Raw genomic sequence first — 20,793 nt, 5'->3', positions numbered from 1 at the left:
ATTTTTGTATATGCACCTTCTTCTATTGTTTTGTATGTTTTATTTATCAAAGCTCCTTACGTACGACCCTTCAGGAAAGGTTGCCATGCTAATGTATGCTAATTTATTCATGGAAAGTTAAATTGTTTTTCAAGGGAAAAAACAGAAGTAATTGTATGTATTACGGTGGCCCTGAAAGCGTCACGGCAAATTTACTTTCTCACGGCAAAACTTTCTTTCTCACGGCAAAACTTTCTTTCACACGGCAAAACTTTCTTTCTCACGGCAAAACTTTCTTTCACACGGCAAAACTTTCTTTCTCACGGCAAAACTTTCTTTCACACGGCAAAACTTTCTTTCTTACGACAAAACTCTCTTTCTTACGACAAAACTTTCCTTTGGAATTTTGCCTTTGGAAATAACATTTTGCCACGAGGAAGAGAGTTTTGCCCCGAGAAAGAAATTTTTGTGAGAAATAAAGATTTTGCCGTGAGAAAGCAAGTTTTGCCTTGAGAAGAAAGTTGGACCCTGACACTTGTGGGCCCCTGTAGTGTTTCAGTGATGTACTTACCAAGCGTGTTTTGATTTGACTTGTGTTGTTTGAGTTACGGTTGATAGCGTATACTCATTTCTAGTTTTTGTTTTGCTTTTATTTACGGGCAATTTGTTGAAGAATTGGACAAATTGTGTATATTGGTGAAAGCTAGTGTGAAAAATTCATAACTGTAGCGCGTGTTTTTTCACGTCTTTTTAATTAAAACTGTAGGTAGATTCTGGAATTAGGCCAGTTAGGCCTTCAACCCAAGCCTAGCGAGACATTCGAAACTGCAATCATTCAGAACCTTTTATTGATGAGTATCACAGTTTCAAGATACTGGGTCCATCAATGGATGATATCGACGAGGAATGATATGCTATCGCCATGTAATTATGGCTTTAATTTTGTTATTACAGCATATTTTATTATACCTTAGTGCTAGCGTTGTGTAGCTTAAAGGTTCCATATAAGAAGGCAGGTTATTAGCAAACATTCTGTTCACGACCCTTGCAATTTTCACCGCAAGAAATCCTGCTTTAACAAATTTAATCCACAGTAGTTATAGCCTGGATCTGCCGGCTGACAACTCTGGTGAATCACGTAGGATCATCGACCCAAGGGGTATTTGGTTTATTGTAAAATGCTGTTCTTCTATCCCCAGAAAAGTTTCTTGGTATAAACTGCATAGTTAAAACCTAAAGCTACATATATGTGACTTATGCTTGCGTATGGCGTTTGCTTGAAAATTTGAACACAAATAGACAACACAGAAATCTTCAAAATTGCAAATGACGCGTTAGCTCCTCTTTTTTCCCCTTATATTACTCTGTCGTATTGTCCCTTTAAGAAACGTCTCTGCCCATAATCTCTTTTCCAACATCCCAGTAACTGTCTTAATCATCCGCCTCGCAATGAATTTTCGCATATCTTCTTGTTCATTCAAAAACAAGTCAACTGTGTCAAGTCTTGAATAGCATGTGCTCTCAGGGTTCGCTCAAAAATAATTTGCCACCTGCTCTTGCATGCACCATTTCTTGACATCATTCGCTCCAGTAATTCTTAGCGCCGGAATGCAACTATCAAAAATATGATAACAACAAAATTTAAGGCCTTTAAAAAGCATTGCAAAATTATGTAGTTATTATTGTTAATAGCAGTATGGGTTGTAAAATTTTAGCTAGGTCGTATTTTCTTTTTTGCTGTGCTTCAACTTTGTTATTTTGTAATGGAGTACCACACGGAAAAAGCGAAAAATCTACAGCTACTGATGATAATTTATCGAGGTTCTCAGCGCCGCAATTGACGAAAGCCGACAAGAGGCATTTAGCAAAATTAGAAGATGCATTGACCAGCAAGAAAGGACGACTCATATTCACGAATTCGTGGGCAGTTCAGTTGAATCCAGAACAAGTTGCTTTAGCCGATCAAATAGCCAAGAGAAATGGATTTCACAATATGGGACAGGTATCTCTCTTGCAAATACGTATTTCTGTTTGCCATTTCCGCTTTATCGGCCTAACTCAGAATTTTCAAACACTTTTAAAGTATGAGATTGGGCCTAAGTTGGTGGATACAAAAGAGGGAAACGTTATAATAACCCATAACTTGACAAAGGTTACGTACCTCATAATAGAGTAAAGTAACAAATATCGGGTGAGAAATGATTGAAGAATTACAATGTTAAATTATTGAGATTACCAAGCATCAGAAAATGTTCTAATGTTTCACGCAACTGCAAAATATGGTGCCTTAAAAATTCCTTTTTGGTAAAAGCCCTTATCATTATTCTTTGAACAAAAAAACATTTAGATAACGTTCGTATATCAGATCATTAGTATATCAATATCAGTTGCTTTTTGACAATCACTACGCTTTGCTTCATTCATGCTATTGTCCGAATCAAAATTGCAACACCACTCTGCTCATTGGAACATATTACAGGCCCCTGCGATGCTCCTACGCATGTCACGCTTGTGTTCGCAATAAGATTCATTCTAAAATTTTGTTTGTCGTTATATACAAGGTTTCTTTGCCTTTTTTACCATTGAAGGAAGAATGAGAAAGTTTTGGCTCTCTGTATCAAGCACCCGTGTTTCAAGCTCTAAACATTCCCCGGCTTTAAGCATATGTCCTGTATCAACAACACATGCAAAGCGAGAACAGATTTAGCAATACGTCGAGCTCCATATTGAGGCTTTTGTTGCCGATGAACGAGTAAACTGCTTCACTATTGAGGTTTACTCGTGATTTGAATGTTCAATATAGTGATATGAGTGTTGCACACTTGTCTGCTGAGAGTTGGCATTTCCAAAATTGTTTTCCCGTATGCAAATGCTATTTCAAGTTACCCTCTTTCCTCCTTTCCTACCCCCTTTCCCACCTCCTTGAAAACCGATTATTTGACACTAGCGCCTGTTGGACAAAAACTGCAGAGAGTGACGTGATGTGGCATACCCTTTATTTCAAACAAGGCATCGCGTAAAGGAAGCACGATGATTTTGATAAGAAACCTATAAAGAATGCCAAATATCGTATTCTCTCTTGTTTTCCCGCTGCGGCTTTATTGATTATACCTTCTAATTTAATGCAGGATTACTAGAAAGGCGGGATTATCAGAGATGCGGGATTAATTTTTCCAACGTGCTTTTATAAAGCGGGCTTAAAATTTTCTCCTGTATTATGGAGCAGAAATTTTGCATGTAATTGCTAAGAATGTTGATGAAAGTTGGTTGGAAAAACGACGCTGATTGGCTTAAACATTTCTCACCTTTGCTGTCATCTGCAAATCAAGTCCAAGCACATTTGCAATTTATTGATTTCTTTCTTTACTCAAAACCGCATGCAGGTTTATCGGAGAGCCGGGATTATTAGAGAGGCGGGAATATTAGAAGGAATAGGGTGTAACTATTCTTGTGTACTATTTTTCGTGTAGATAGAAACCAACTTGAACATCTGGAAATTCCCTCCCTTCAGGAAGTCGGATTTAACAGAAAAACCACGGAATAAGTTTGTTTGACAAAGAGCGATCAAAAAGTACAGTAAACAGAGAAAAATATTAATTCAAAAACAAGATAATGTTTTAATCTGATCAAAAGCAGTTTAATTCCTTCTTCTAAGTAATTTTGGTTTTTTCGGGTCAGATCTGACACTAACCGCACATTTTCATCTCTTCAAGATTGGCGATTTAGAAGATTTTTATCATTTCAAACACCATGGAGCTAAAAAGAAGTCAAAAAGATCTGCCGAGGACAAGACAGAATCTCTTCTTGCAGAAGAGAACGTAAGTCATTTTTGTACATTTTAAATATTAGATATAATATAATATAATATAATATAATATAATATAATATAATATAATATAATATAATATAATATAATATAATATAATATAATATAATATAATATAATATAATATAATATAATATAATAAAATATAATATCATATAATATAATATCCTTAATGGCCACTTCACCTCTGAAGATGTCTTTGCTTTTTGTGGAGATTTTTCTTCGGTGCAAGGGCAATAGATAATCTGAAAATGCCTCTCCACCCCAATCAAAATACATTATATGCGGCGAGAGTGCGAAGTGTAACCTGAGATCTGAGGCCCAAATTTGTTAATTTTTAAAGAATTCTCCACCAAGTTTGCTCGTAGACCAGAAAGTAAATAGGAGACTTAACTGTTTGTCTCATCCTCTCGATGGTTGCAAACTGTTAATTTTCGATTTATACCTATATGCTTGAAAGAAAGTATGTAAAATAAAAGCAGTGGGCTGAAAGTGACGCGAAAATGAATTCATATTTTAGGTCGTTTGGGCTGAACAACAGCACTTGCTCGATAGGCGAAGAAAAGATGGAATCCCTACAGATCCAAAATTCAAACTGCAGTGGTATCTTGTAAGTCCTTTAACTATCGTAAGTCCTTTAACTATTGTAATGAAACTTTGGAATGATTGTTTTCAACCAATATTTTGAACCACTGTTTATATATTTTGAAGACACGGCTTTTCTTTCGTTGATCTTCGCTGATACGTTCATACTGGAACCACGGTTTTCTTTTTTCCTGCTTGATTAAATGAAAGAAACAAAACATTATCCCCTTCCCTGAGGAGATAATAAACTCAAAACTTGCTGTAATTTTCTTGCTGTATGACGGACAATATCGTGTCATTATTTGACATTTTCCTGACATTATGACCTTTCTGATTATCTTTGACCTTTTGAGTGACCTATTGTCTTTGATCACATTATGATTTGTGACCGGTTCTGAAAAAGATCCTTTTCCCATCTTCGCCTCACTAGATGCCGGGAGCTTCATATTCCAAGTTCTTGAACCGACCTTGCGAGAATGTTTTAAATGTTTCCTTGAATTAATGAGATATTTTGCTTATATATGTATACAACCATCTCTTTTGCAGAGAAATAACGGACAGTCCACGGGACCCGCTGGAGTTGATCTTAATGTTTTGGGTGCATGGCAACAGGGCTACAATGGTAAAGGAGTTGTTGTCAGTGTCCTTGATGACGGTAAGAAGTTGCTACAATGTCCACGTGTCCTTTAAGTCATTTGGACGCGATGTTGTAGATTTGCTAGCTTATTAAAAGTAGCTGTCTTGAGCACATGATTCGTCGCGTACTGCTTGCGTCAAGGAGAATTTCAAAGTGCTTTTTTTCTTCTTCTTATATGCAGCAAAGTAAGATTTGCCTACGTCTCTTGGCTATCAATATAAGCAATAGAAGAAGAAATTTTCTTTTATCATAAGTAAGGCTTTTTACCGACTAAACAGCTGGTCCTGTGTTGAGGAATACCGTACTCGGAGAAGACTTGATATTAAAGCAGCAAAGAAGAATTTATTCATTATTAAACAAGGGCAAGGCCCTTCACATTCATCACAATATGTATCGAACGATATCTTGTGTGAAATATCATCTATGTAGTGAAATCCATTAGAATGTGCTAAAAGATAGATGTTAATGATATGCAAAGAGCCCAATATGTTACTTGAGTCTTTATTGTGAAGAGCTTTTTCACTCCATAGCGATATCTTTGTTTTGAATTTCATGTACGCACATAGGCGTAATAGACATAGAAGCTGGAAGGTCTGCTCTAATCAGGGAAAACATACGGCATTTCAGGCTCCATTCGGGCAGCTCTATCTCAATGAAACATTGGTATTCGGGCAGGATTCATACTAAGCCCTCCTTAACATTCTGCATCCGCTGCGACCTTGTGCCCGCAGTATTGGCTTGACCCTTAATTAATGGGGAGGACAATTTTTACGTAAAGGCCGATTTCCATTTGACACTTTTTTGTGCGCGCGGGCGTTTTTTCACAACTGCAATAATATTCTAATAACCACTATTTATACTCTGTGTTTGCTGTATACGAATAATAACGTGTCAAAACCAGCAAATCTTTGCAATTCAAAGCATACCCATTAAGTATAAAGTGTGTGTACAGTATTAAAGTAATGAAGAAATTTATGGAAAAACATTTTGAAGTACATAAAACATATTGTAGGTACAATCAAGTCAAAGATATTGGTCTAAAGCTGCATTTATTTACAATTTCGTTATCTTGATTCCATAATTTCTTGTATTTTGCAATTTTATACCAATTACAGTTTGGAACGGAAAAGCAGCCGTTGATTTCCAATTTATCATCTTTTTGAAAATAAAAAAGTCAAGTACATCCTTTTTTAATGAAAGTTAAGCTCCCAGTCAAAATGTCAGAAAATGGATAAATCGAAAATAGCTCCCAGTCAAAATGTCAGAAAATATTAAAGTTAAGCTCCTAGTCAAAATAGCCCGGGTGCTTAATAAAGGATTCACGGTACTAAGGCCGAAGAAGGAATTGCTCAATTATCATTTTGAACTATCTATTTGTACAGTTTACCCAATGTTGTGAATTCAAACCCTTTTTAGCATCTGCTGCCATTTCTTTTGCAGGGGTCGACCACAACCATCCAGACCTTCGTGACAATTATGTACGTACCCTTAGGCCTATTTTATTAATTTAGCTGGAGTCTTGATTCTTCTGAGTCTCATCCCTTTGGACGCCTAGTTTTACAGTATTTATACTTAACCAGTTAATTCGCACTTGCATTTATGTAATAGGCACAGGAACCGATGTGGCCAACATCATTTTATATTCAGAAATGCAGATTGTTACACTAGTATGATTATGGATCCGTATGACAGCCTCGATTTGATCGATAGTTACGTCATTTGATAATGTTTTCCATCCCTGAGATTCAACCTCTTTTGAGGCCATAAAATCCTCTTTTCTTGCTACGAGATTGGAACTGCCTGTCCCCTGGCTCTACTCAGTTGGCTTGTTTGCATATGAACCCCCCTTCCCCCTTACGAATTACATAAAAATCAGTAGGCGTAAAATGTAATGATCGAGTTCAATACAGAAATATTTTCATTTATTCATATCATCAGCAATAGTTTAATTCATCAGTTTTTGTGTAAAATAAAATTCTATGTTATGTTTTGTAATGATGATTTTTTGGTGGTTATTTGACGATGTTTTGTTTCATGAAGGACCAAAAAGCAAGCTACGATTTCAACGACATGGATGCTGACCCGAAACCAAGAGATTCTGATCCTGACAACTGGTAAAAAGATTACACCAATCCCTTTGCCTATAATAAGTCTGGTTGTGGATTTGAAAAGGCTTTCAGGGCCAAATTAATTTTTTTTTTCTTTGTGTCTACCGAAAATAAGCAAATCTTGACAATACTCATTCTAGACATAGTAAAAGGAAATTAATAATATCTTCAGATAGCAGGCGTACCTTCCTGTAGAAGCAACTTTGTGCGAATATGTATCTTGGGTGTCACCAGGAGTGTAGTGCTATGAAATAAACAAGGGTAGGGATTTTCTGTTGGCTCAAGATAATGAAATTCGAAAAGACTCGGAATGTGGCTGCTGTTTAAAATGGGGACGTACTCAACCAGCCAAATTAAGGCGTCCGTCATCATTTAACCTCAGCTTTGAAACCTGATATAGTTGTCTCAGCTAACAAACTGAATGTCTCAGCTGAACTTTTATAAAGTTGTCTTGTATATCATTTCGTTTTTTTGTGATAACTGCAGAATAGAGAACCACAGTATTGAATTTGTAGAAGAAAGATGAATGAGAAAATCCTGCGCTTGCGGGATCTTGTGCTTGAAACAATGTTTGTTGATGACCATGTGTTAAACGGGGATGAAAAATTCAGTCTAGTTTTAAAAAAGATTTATATTGGACACTGTGACTAGTGTTGTGTTTTTCGGGCTCCTAGCGTAGGTTTCATGCTTATGAAAGACCATGATACAAAATGCACTTCTTTTTGTGAAATATTCTTGGACAACATAATATTTTGTTGCCATTCATCCTTTACAACTAAAACCCTCTCTTACCCTTATCTTCTTTTGTTCCTGTTCAAATTCGCTGACAATCCAACAAATTTTGTTTGAAAATGGCTTTGAAAAAACAAACATTTCAGTAAACTAAAGCTTTTCGTCTGACACTCTTTAGAGTATAAAACACCAGAACATAGATCGAAAATTCCACGCTAGGAAATATATATACCCAGTTGTGGATCGAAATTTTGTTGTTGGGCCTTGCTTTCAAACCGAGTCAGCCTCTCTTGGCGTAGTGTGCAAGCCCTTTTCTCATAATCCCCTCGTTTTTGAAAGCAGCCACCCATCCAAGTTTTAAGAACTGAAAAATCATCAAGAGGCTTAATAGAATCTGTATGCCAATTTATAATTCTCGTTCTGAAGTAACTCTTTCTTTTTCAACAGCCATGGTACCAGATGCGCCGGTGAAATTGCTGCTGTTGCTAATAACAGCGTGTGTGGTGTTGGCGTCGCTTATGCTGCAAGTATCGGGGGTAAGTCAGTGTCAATATAATTCGATGAATTTTTAGAACAGCCACGGCAAACTTGACGTTACTTGCAAGATTTGGGTGGTGATAACATCAAAATAGAAAATCGTTGTTAACATTGATCCGTGAGAACCTCTTTCAATCCGGTCTTTTCAATGTGAAGTTAAGTTGAACAGAAAACCTATCCTAAATTTCTTGAATAACAAATGTTCAGTTGCATGTGTGGCATTACATCTATTCTTAGATCTTGTTTTCTTATCCAAGTGTACAGAAGTTTATCATGTACTATTTATTTATCATGTAGGATGCGTTTCAGTTGAGGATCTATTAAGTGTGAAACTCCAACAGCTCAGAACCGTCCTGTTCTTTACACCAAAAGCGTGTACAGTAATTTTCATTAAGTTTCAATTGATGCCTTAAAGGATTTGATATTGCTGGATATCTGAATCTCGGAAAGTTTTCCAAGTTTTTTGCCAAACTAACCTGTTTTTTTTATTTTGGAAAAATAATCTTAATTGCTGCTTTGCTTGCTGTCTTTTATTTCAAGTCGTTTTGCTAAGTAAGGAATATCTCTGCAGGGGTAAGGATGCTTGATGGGCAGGCAACAGACATCCTTGAGGGCAGCTCTCTCAGTTTCCAGTCGGACTATATCGATATCTACAGCAACTGCTGGGGACCAAAAGATGACGGAAAAACTTTCGGAAAACCAGGGAAATTGGCACAAGAGGCATTAATGCAAGGAGCCCTGAAGGTAAAATTTTATGATTAATTCATTTAGTGGCACCGCTATCCACTAGGCTGTTAACAGAATAAAGTATTAAAGCCACACCTTTTTGGTCAGAAAACGCCAATTTTACGGGGGATCCCAATTTTACTAAGAGGGAACATCAACGACTAACTTACCTCTACATCGTTTCAAAATCATAGAATCACATCGCAAAGAATGCTTTGCCAAAATAATAACCCTGCCTTGAAATTTTCTAATCGAATCTAGACGAAATACGAAACTAAACTTGCAGAGGACTGGGGAGGACATGTCTTGAGTAACGCAGTTCAGGGTACCTCAGTTCCATAAGGGTACATCAATGAATAACTTACTCTTACATTGTTTCAAAATCATAGAATCACATCGCAAAAAATGCTTTGCCAAAATAATAACCCTGCCTTGAAATTTTCTAATCGAATCTAGACGAAAAACTAAACTAAACTTGCATAGGACTGGGGAGGACATGTCTTGAGTAACGCAGTTCAGGGTACCTCATTTCCAAACTAAAGGCCCCCAACCAAAAATTGTCACCAAATTATTTTATATCCATGTTTTCAAGTTTTTGCTAAAGTTCACCACATTTTTAAAAGCTTTAAGATTTCTTAACTGAAGCTTCTTCTAGTTAGCAAGAAAAATTATTTTTACGTCTTGGTATTGTGTTTTACATGCTATATAGCGTTGGATGGGACTTTCTTGCAGTCAGTTAATGCGGCCCCAGATGCCTCCGTTATGCCACTGAGGACATGCCCCTGTCGTCCCCTGACGTCGCCTTTAAACTCATTTTCACATTGCTCCCTAGCTATGAAACTCATAGTTATCTTACTATGTATTTGCTTGGGGCTTCTTGGTGAAGCATCTGATCAAAGTTTTCAGCCAATGACCTTTGCATTCCATGATCTGCTACGTCTCAAATTTCCGTTCAAATTAATTCAACCCAGGTTGATCTTTTTGCCTTTCATTGTTTATTTAGCAAGAAACTATTTAAACCAGGAACTTCCTTATGTAAATTGATGTCATTTGATTTGATGATGTTTTTATAAAGCTTTGTAAGCCCAAGATCAAGCTCCGTGCGGGGTCCTGGAAGTTGGGCCTTGAAGGACCTTGAACAGTTTGAATGGCTTTCCTGTAAAATAAGATTTTTTAAAAGCTAGAAGATTTTGACTTTGTGAGACACTCTTAATGACCGGCCTGCAGTGAATGAAATTTTTCAGTGAGATCTCGAGTTTGGACAGCTAGAGTTTTATGTGTGCCAGTGTGCATTTGAAATCTTGTGTGCGTTTCAAGCATGCACAGGGGTTAAGGTTTCTAAAAATCTGTCTTGTTTTCTTGAAAACACTACTAGTCTGGTGCATTGTTTGACCTTTTGAGATTGAAATAGTTCAGTAAATTAACAAATACTGGTGCCACACCCGAGACAACATTCGTTATCTCGAGTGTGCAGTTCTTGCTAAATGTGTATTTTTAGGCCAAGTCGAGGCTTTTTTAACTGCTTGGCAAATTCTCCATTTCCCTCTTTTGTTGGGAAATATCCCGAACTGGTAGCGAAATAGCAAGAATCAACCTTTACCCACAGCCTAGTTGATTTTAATATCTTGAATACTAAACAGGGCAGGGATGGCAAAGGCAACGTGTACGTATGGGCAACAGGGAATGGCGGCTTAACTGACGATGACTGCAACTGTGATGGTTACACTACCAGCATCTACACAATTTCAATCGGATGCATCAGTGACCATGGACTATCAGCATACTATACTGAGCTTTGCTCCTCCACACTGGCAGTCACATTTAACGGTGGATCGCATCGTGAAAAGGAAGAGAATAAGATTGTACGTATTTGTTGAATTATTTGATGGTTCACAAGGGCATGTTTAGGGCTGCCTTCATTCCAATTTCTATGAATGTTAATGGCCAAGTTGTATGCTCATTGCTTCCTCAATTCTCACATAGGGCTGGATCCCGGGTATCCTTGTTAACAGTGTTCATTTGAAGCATATGTTTATAAATTCTTTATGCATTTAAAGGATATACCTCGAGCTTTCAGAACCTAACTTTGAATGTTACAATTGAATGTCATAATAAACAAGGCAGAGAGAGAATCTCCTTTCTATTATGCCCACTATTTCGGTCTCTGACCAGCTGATCAAAAACTTTTAGGGTACTGTGTCCTGACGCATTTCGATGGCCACTTAAATTCCCATTGGTTTGACTATACAAATAACCAATTGTTACGTATCAAATCGTAAGACAAATTCTAGGTGTTTATCTCAATCATAGAAACTCGGTAGAGCCTATTGCTACCTCTGAGCGGTTGACTGGCGGGACATAGTGCCTTCGCCCTTCAAAAGGCAACCAAAAAACGAAATGTTAAACTAAATTATACTTTTAAACAAATTCTGGACTATTTTTGTCGTGAATCACGTTTATCTTTGTAAGAGTGTCGTCTTATTTAGTTTTTCTCTTCTATCCTGTCCATGTTTAGATCACAACTGATTTGAAAAACAAGTGCACCGAAGAATTCAAGGGGACATCTTCTGCTGCTCCACTTGCTGCCGGTGCGATTGCTCTTGTTTTACAAGCAAAGTATGTCTAAATTTTGCCCATCTGTGGACTCTTGTTTTGCTGATTAATTTCACTTGTTGATTAGTTAGATTTTTGTTGATTAACGGCAAAATTGCTGGTCGTTTAAAAGCTAGTAATTGCATCTCTTTATAAAGGGTCTGCTTAGACCGTTGCTTCTTCTTTCTTCCTTCTTGCTTTGCTTTCATTTTCCTCGGATGTAGAAAACTGTATGCCACTTTCCATCACAAGCTTTCCATGCGAGGGTCGGGGAACATGGCTGCCGTATTGTCGTATATGCTTTTGGTGCTGCAATGGCTTTCATTCTAGGAAACTAAGGAAAATTCATTTTTTCATTAAATGCAATAGCCTTATAGCCCTTTGGCTAGAGGTTTATTGCTAATTAAACATCCATTCACAAACCATCGTCATTCCTTTACAATTGTCACTCTCCATCAGCACGTGCCACTTGTTGAAGCTTGATTCAATGTAAATGATAGTGATTCGCAACCTTTGTTCATCTGCAGCCCCAACTTGACATGGCGTGATGTACAGCATATCATTGTGAACGCAGCACAAGTGACGAGTCCTGTTGATGAAGGGTGGGTGAGCAATGGAGCTGGCTTCCATTTCAACCACAAATTCGGATTTGGTAGACTGGACGCTAGTAGAATGGTTAACTTGGCAAAAAGCTGGAAAAATGTTCCAAAGCAAAGGAAATGCCAGGGTCCGTCAAGCAGCTCTCCACAGTAAGTTGATAAAAATCGTTTTTATCGAGAGGAGTGTTCATGATGAGAATCTACTGATTCTATTCTGATAAAATCACCAGTTTTAAAATTAGATATAAAAGAAGAAACTAATTTGGCACAGAAAGGGATAATCTTAGCATCAAATAAACTAAGCATAACAAACTTTCTAGTGGTTTTCAAACTGCTGTAGGCGATGCATTAGTAAATGCTTCGTGACCAAAAATAATTTTTCTAATGTTTTGTTTTAGGGAAATTCCAGCTGGTGGGACCCTTTCAATCACCATTGATACGATAGCCTGCGAGGGCACTGATAACGAGATCACAAAGTTGGAACACGTGACTTTAACAGTGTCCTTCCAACATAGAAGACGTGGAGATGTGAGCATCGATTTGTTTTCACCAATGGGAACACGAAACGAGATGCTCTCAACTCGACGATATGATGATAGTGATAAAGGGTTACACGATTGGACGTTCATGACAGTTCACTGTTGGGGTGAAAATCCCAAGGGTGTTTGGACATTGAATGTAACAGATAACATCCCAGCGCTGACGCAAAAAGGTTTCAACCTTAATGGTTATTTGCAGCATGACACTAGCCGTCAAGAGCCAGATGTAGAGGACCTTGAGGAGGAGGTAATCAGCGAGTATTTTTGTATCAATGGTGAAATCCTATTTTCATGAAACGGAAACATGATGCAAAATGCAAATTTTGCATTTTAGAATTACAGTATTAGGTGAATTGCAGTATTACTGTATGAGTCTCATATATCCGTAGGGTCTCTAAAGCAAACTAGAAAGTCCGATGAAAAAATTTACCCCCTTTGGATGCATTTGCACAAAACGGGTAGGGTATATTACAGGCTAACGGGAGTTTTTGTATTAAAGTTTGTGTATGCTCACTTGGCATCAGCGGAGGTCGGATATACTTTGGTAGATGTACCATTTGCAAATATCTAGAAGACTGAAGCCCCCTTGACCGCGCCCTTAGCCCCTCTCCTTTATTTAATCTCTGGTTATTTCTCATGGAATCGAATAAAGATGTACAGCCATAGAGGTAAGAGCCAAGGAGCACAGGTGACACGTTATGGTGCAGCTCACGGATGTGCCCCTTTTTAAATTCAAGTACCCCCTCCCCTCCCACTTTTGAAATTTTGCCAATGAATTCGAGCACATTTCGCGTTTCTGTTTTTGTTAGGTGATAGACGACGAGAAGAAGATGAAAGAAATAGAATCGAAGAGGAAAGGGAAGAAGCCGCCAACCAATGTACCCTACCCTGAGGGAGTTAGGAGGAGGAACAGGGTGCAGATGTTGGATCCAGATTCATTTGTGAATGATTTAGAGGAAGACAAAAGATTGCTCTCCTCAGGTATGTGTGTCTATGTAGTTTTCATTCGACATATGATTAGTGTTTATATTGACCTCAAAGTGTGACTTTTTTGAAGGAACTATGATACTGTAGCTGATTATTTGTCAACGCCTATGTTTTCACCCATCAACGGTGAATATTATTCATGAAAAGGAGTATTTCAATTGGTGGAATTAATATGTCTAAGGTAGCCACTGCGTATTCGTGACAGAGCTCTACTTTACATCAAGTAGTTTGATCTTTGACATTAGGCTTCATTGATCTCTCAGCTTCATAAACGTCGTCATATTTTTCCATGAATTTCATGTAATTTTGAATTTGCATCGAAAGTAACGTAACGAATGGCTAAAAAATTAGACATGAAAATTATAAGAAAAACATTTGTAAGTTGCTAAAATTCCCCGTGGTATCAAAGATTGATTTGTCTGATTTCAATAAGCATTCGGTTATTACAGCTGCGTTCGTTCTTTTGAAACTTTGAAAACCAAGTATCGAACTTTAGTCTTTCCTTACGATGTTCTTCAAGTTAGAGCAGATGTTCCAATGACTAGGGAAGTTGCATCCAACTCTTGAAGCAAATGATCTACTCGGCCTATTGGCGTCGAAAACCAATTATCTCTCACGTTTGCCAGATGTAAGATCTGTACAACATAATCCTTTGAATGTAATGAGTAAACCAAGAAGGACACTAACATCATTTCCTAGGTCATTCTATTTTTACCGTTGGGTCATTTTGTGGACACCGTTTCATTCTCCACATTTTTTATAAAAATATGAGACGTTTTTATTCTTAGAATCAATTTTCCTTTTGTAGAAGACCTTATTGCAGACACATTTAAAGAAAATGAGCGGCGTACTGTAGTTACTGGAGGCAAAGATGACGAACTTCTATTTGACAAGTTGCATGCCTACGACAAAAGCCCCGAATTGCTTGAATCTTTCGAGAGACTTGTTGGTGTGGGTGATTCGCCAGAGATGCATGGCTTGAACACTGATGGATCGCAAAGTTCCGAGGTGTTCGGATATGATAGAAATATAGGGAATATTGAAACCAATATGCAACAGGAAAATGTTAAGAGAATGGGCTTATCATACCAAGACCCAAGGGTACAGGTCCAACAAGAAGAAACCGGATCACAACGTGTCCAAGTTAGCAATGGATACCAAGAACCATTTATACCGGGCTTAAACCCATCAACTAATAGAGTCAGCTCCGGACAATTCTTAGAGTGGTCTTTAACATTTTTCGGAACCGGACCTGATGAGGAATGAAATTGATAGTATTGCTAACGTTTATCTTAATGGGAAAAAACCCAACTAGATTTCGTTACTTCCGTTTTTAGCCCCTTTGATTGTTCCAACGTCATATTTTACCATTTCCTCTAGACGAGTAATATTCAGGAAAGCAGCTTCATAATATGTCACTTCGACAAATTGGTTATAGTAGTAAAAAAGACAGTGTCTCTATTTCTTATAACCATATCTGTAACGCAAACCAAACTTTTGCATCTTATCAGAAAGCAATCAAAATAGATCCGGATTAAAATAACATATTAGACTAACCTCCCCAGCTCCCTCCGAATTCCAACTTCTCTTACTGTTTTAGTTTATTTTAGAATTTTTCTAAGCCAGTATTTACATTCAGGGGGATACCCATCAAACTGTTCGTTGTAGATATTGTCCCAAAGTGACTTTTAGCCCGATATTCTGATTTCGTTTATAAAAGCATTTATAGAAGATGATCTCTAGGCCAAGGTACGTAGACTGCTGGTTTTAAGTAACCCATAGCACTTGTAGAACATATAAAAGCTATTTATCCAAGATATTATATTCACAAAAGTTAGAATAATGATCATTTTGTAATTTTTTTAAGTTACTTGCTCAATGTATATACAAATGAATGAAATACAATGTTGCGGATCTAATCTCTGTTTCTGGAAACCTACTATTCATCTTTTGAAGTCTTTAAGTGTTTATAGGTCCAACACGGAATTATGCAACGGCTGAAGAGTTTTTCGTGTTGAAGTCATGTTAGCTCTCTGCTATCTGTTGAAGCATGGTAGGGGCCCTGAACATTAAGGCAGCATGTTGAAGCATGGTAGGGGCCCTGAAAACGTAGAGCAGGATATGGCAAGGGTAAAGCAAACGTTAGGTGTTTAAGAAAGAAAACAGGATCGCGATAATGCTTGCCAAATAATAGGTAAGAGGTGAAGGAGAAGGGACATAGGAAAACAGAAGAAGAGAATGAGAAGAATTGAAGAAAAGAATTAAGAAAACAGAAGAAAATAATAAGGAAACAGAAAGTAGATTAAGGAAGAGGAGACGAAGAAGCAAAAAGCGAAAGAAAATAAGAAGAGGAAGAACAAGTCTTAGAAGATAGAGAAGGAGAACAGGAAGAAGGACAAGGTGAAGATGAGCTAAAAAGAAGCCGGAGAAGAACAGAACAACTGGGAAAAGGTAGGGAAAATAGAAGATGAAGAAGACAAAAGAAAGAAGTGGAAACCAAGAAGCATATATCAGCAAAACAAGAAGAAAGTGAAAAAGTAGTGAAGAAAGAAAAAAGAAGAAAAAAGAAGAAAAATAAAGAAAAAGAAGGTGAAGACTAAAAAAATGAGATTCTAAGAAGATGAAGATGAAGGAGGAGGAGGAATACGATTGCAGAGGAAGAAAAGAAGATGAAGGATGTAAGACTAAATGGAAGAATAAGATGAAATGCTGCTAAGTGATAAACCTGATGTGATATTCCTGGTAGAGCACGAAAGCAAAGTCTGCCTCTACACCAATTTTCACCAGCAGATCTTGTGTTGCATACTAGGTCTCGAGCCTTTTTCCTGTTTCTCTACCGTTTCCGGGATCAGGGTTGTTAGACAGTTTCAGATAAAGCGTAAAAATTGACTTAGTATTTTCAATATCTAGATGACAGGACGTCTCAAGTTTGACTTTTCATCAGTTTTGCTCAAACTGACAGAGTTTTTAATCCATTGCCATGTACAAAGTCCATTGTGAAATACATTGCTTGTTTCTTAGTTTCCTGTTTATTTCACTGTTGCCTGTTGTTCAAATTCAGCGTAAAACTCGGGATTGCAGCTTGGAACCTTCCTGTTCTTCAAACTAAGATATCTTCTACTGCAACTCTATGAAATGGCATACAGTCCGCCAAAACCTCAGCACTGCTTTGCGGTGCGGTTCTTGGTGATATTGCTTAAAGAGACTGTCGAGTCTCTAAAACTCATGCGTACTTCTTTTCACACAATTCAAGATATATCGTTGCAGCATCTGATCCACAATTAAGTTCCTTTTTTTATTCATTGATCTATTGCTGCTAACTAAAGCAACTTCGTTTTGCCTCCAGATTCTTGCAATCTTTCTTTTCGTCAAATTAATACTTTCTTTGAGTTTTAATTCCACCTAACCCGGATCAATGGGTATTCCTGCCCAAACTTGAACTGACAGGCCTTCAAACAGATTCTGATGGATCCTTTCTCAATATATAAACTAGCCGAAGTCATTTTGGTCATCTTGTAAGGTGTCCGCATATTGAACCGCACCCACAGATGTCCTGTAGAAGCAGCGTACAAGGAAAATTTAAGAGAACGAAGATGACTCTGAACGAGCCTTTGTGTGGACCATCCAAAAAGTATTACAAGAAATCGGCCCAACTTTTGCTTCAATTTTTCCAACAAAAATAGCTACAATGCGTCTTCGCACACTAGTTTCCATGTTTCAACTCCTTTGCAATTACCAACAACACCCCCCCCCCCCTCCTTCCCCTGTGAACTATCTTTATAAAGTTGTAGATTTTCGTAAAGGATCAAACTGGTAAAGGAACAAAAATAGAAGAAAATGATTTTGTCGCGAAGATGAAGCTTTAGGCAATACAGCAGTATTTTGCAAAAATTACAATATCCAGCTGCAAGAAGTGCTAAAAGCAGTGCAAATGATGCCTTTAAAATTTGCCTACACTTCAGTGGCCTAGTCTTTAGTGACAAAGTCTTTAGTGACAAAGTCTTTAGTGACTAAGTCTTTAGTGGCCAGGGCAAACTTTTGACCTAGTCACCTTGTCCATAAACGAAAAGTCATGCCTGGGCATGTAGCCAAAACTTTATTTCATTGGCGTCAATTATAGATTACTTTTAGGCATTTCTTTTAGGTTTATCTATAACAATGGTTGTCAAATCTTTTCCGTGCCTGGCAAATTAATAAAATGTTTGCTCAACTTATGTGGTTGGTGCCATCCTAGAGAGAGGAATAGGTCAGTACAACATTGTTAGTACTTACGTTTGGCTAGTGTGATATTTCTGGGTTAGGTTAATCGTCAAAAATGAAATCTGATAATTTAAGGCACTGAATACCGTAGATTATTGAGTTTCCCCCTAGGGTCTTATTCATTTAGGTAATTTTGGAAGGGGGGTTATTCGAGGGGGCTGTTTTGGGGATTTGCGAATATACGAAGGTAGGAACTCGAGGGCTTACGATAAAAAAATTTATTATTTTGCGTTCTGATGGAGTTTTGTAAAATATTATAATAACAATTTTTTGATAACTCTGAGCTTTAGACACAGAAAACTTTCATGTGCAGGTTTTTGTAGAAAATGGCCGATCTTTACTGTGGACCCTCAAAATTTTCAGGGAAGACCTCATTTTCAGGGATGATCCGTACATACATTAATATTGAGTTCATCCCAGCACCAGGAAGGGTCAAGAACGCTGTTAGAAATAGATAAGGGTCATAAAATAGAACTAGATATTTTCTGTTACCTTGAAGAAGCTAAATTTGCTTGATAATTCCTTTCTTGATTAAACTTTTTAAAAATATTTGGACGTTTTTCAATTTGGGGACAAAGCCATAGATCAATTTTTTAGCCCTGCACCAAAAATCTCGTCTCAGCCAATTGCCTCGCATCTAACTGAAGGCTGTCAGAGGGCCCAGGCAATGCCAACCCTTGAGCAAATGAGTACTAGCTGATTGCCACCCCGAGAGTTTTGTCTCATTGTATAATGGGGTTCTTCTTCGTTGTCATTGGATTGCCGTGACAATTTGAGTCAATCTAATACTGGCGGAAGGAAATTTGTTTATTGGGGTCTCTTATTGCTGAAAAAAGCTTTCGCTGCCAATCCAAAACTTGGCGCTACTTGGCGCTACTTGGGCGCTTCTCAGAAAAATTACTGAAACAACTGCCTGCAACAATGCATCTGCATCAGGGTATTTCAAAATCACAAAATACGTGAACAACAACTTTTTGGACAATACTCTATAGTACTTCAGTCACTTCACGTAAAGTCACACTTCTGGTTACAGTCGCAAAATATTTAGACCCAAATATGCAAACTCTTCCATTCAACTCAGTTTACTGTCACACTCCGTTTACATACAGTCACAAGTTCTCAAGCCACATTTGGTTTGACTATAACCGGAGTCTACTGTATACAAACTCAATGGTTTGAGAAGGAGGATTGTTATATTCTGTTATGTTGTATACTTCTTGAGTTAGCCCACGGAATGATAGAATATTGCAGAACAAGCACTAGAAATTACCTCAAAATCAAGATCATCAAAGAAATTAAAGCAGCGAAGACCGTTGATTGGCTAAAGGATTGCTACATCAGCTCAGAGAGGACGAGAACAATTGGATGTTCACTAGTGTGAATTGCACGCTGTTGGACATTCTAAAGCCAAGGCCTCTATTCCAAAGCACTTTGATGATATTGTCAGTACCGATCACTCTCCGTTAGTGAGTCATAAACGGTCAAAGCTTCAAGTATTCAAGAAATATTGTAGCTGATGAACGTGGATGTTCAGGAAAAGTTCTTAATCAGTCAACACCGCTTTATGGGAAACCATGGAAGCTCTTTCGCATCGTTTATCAAATTTTCTAAAGTAAGAGACCTTGATACCTCTATACAAATGTGCAGCGAATAATTTCCAGTTCTGGAGAAAAAGTTGGAGGAGCTTGTTATTTTTTCTTCAAGCAGTGTGCAAAGTCTTCTCTCGAGTGCCTAAAGATGTGAAGTGGCAAGAAAGTGAGTTTAGGAACATAAATTCAGCGACTTTTAAAGAAAGCGCGCCTCTATACAAATGTGCAGCGAATAATTTCCAGATTTTCATGATATTTTATTACTGCGAGACAAGAGAATGCACATGGCGTTTGCCAGGCGTCCACCAATTGCAAAGAAGGCCTCGTTCATCATGATAATACAAATCAATAGTAAGCAGCAAATTGCAAGCTTGCGTGTCACTTGAAGGCAATTGGGAAGTTTCGAGATTCGCAATTATCATAGCAAGATCTTTATCCTGACGCTGCAGAAAATTGAGTGACTCTGCAGGTGGGCAAGGTGGAACAAGAACAGCAACAGGCACAGAAAGCATGCAACCCTGTTCAACAGAAGACAAAGGAGCATCATAAAGGCGACGAGAAAGAGCGTCAGCATTACCGTTTAAGCGTCCTGGCCTATGGACAATTTCAAAATCATATTGCTGAAGCTGTAGTGCCCAACGAGCTAAACGACCAGTTGGATCCTTAACATTCATAAGCCAAAAAAGGCTACCGTGATCTGTATGTACATAAAAATGATTAGCGGACAAATAAGGCTAGTACCTCTTTATCCCGTTAACAACAGCAAGAGCTTTCCTCTCAGTAGTGCTGTACCGTTTCTCTGCACTGCTAAGTTCACGTCCACCATATGCAATAACGTGCTTCTTCCCATGTATGACTTGACCCAGAACGTATCCTAAAGCTGATTGACTAGCATCTGTATTCAAATGGAATGCTTCTGCAAAATTTGGGTATTGCAAAATTGGAGGAGAGCACAAACGAAATTTCAAATCTTCGAAAGCTTGCTGACATTCAGCAGTCTAAAGGAAAACAGTATTTTTATGCGTTAAACGATTGAGTGGAGAAGCAATAGCCGCAAAACCTTTAACAAAACGGCGGTAATAGTTGCATAGGCCAAG

The 20,793-nt window shown here is 37.9% G+C and overlaps 1 protein-coding gene across 1 annotated transcript; it reads left to right on the top strand.

Moving 5' to 3' along the window:
• Window positions 1-381: 381 nt before the first annotated feature.
• LOC135685757 (PC3-like endoprotease variant B) lies at window positions 382-15,761 on the top strand. Its single transcript, XM_065201819.2, has 14 exons — window positions 382-1,981; window positions 3,693-3,797; window positions 4,326-4,415; window positions 4,937-5,045; window positions 6,468-6,505; window positions 7,068-7,141; window positions 8,315-8,403; window positions 8,976-9,148; window positions 10,771-10,992; window positions 11,646-11,746; window positions 12,250-12,471; window positions 12,720-13,107; window positions 13,670-13,841; window positions 14,656-15,761. Exons 1-14 carry the CDS (start codon window positions 1,676-1,678, stop codon window positions 15,111-15,113), a joined length of 2,547 nt encoding a protein of 848 aa, XP_065057891.2. The 5' UTR covers window positions 382-1,675; the 3' UTR covers window positions 15,114-15,761.
• Window positions 15,762-20,793: the final 5,032 nt, after the last annotated feature.

The sequence above is a fragment of the Rhopilema esculentum genome, chromosome 15 (assembly GCF_057945365.1).
Source record: "Rhopilema esculentum isolate cy_ngs chromosome 15, ASM5794536v1, whole genome shotgun sequence".
Classification (NCBI taxonomy): Eukaryota; Metazoa; Cnidaria; class Scyphozoa; order Rhizostomeae; family Rhizostomatidae; genus Rhopilema; species Rhopilema esculentum.
This window is presented reverse-complemented; position numbering and strand designations above follow the sequence as displayed.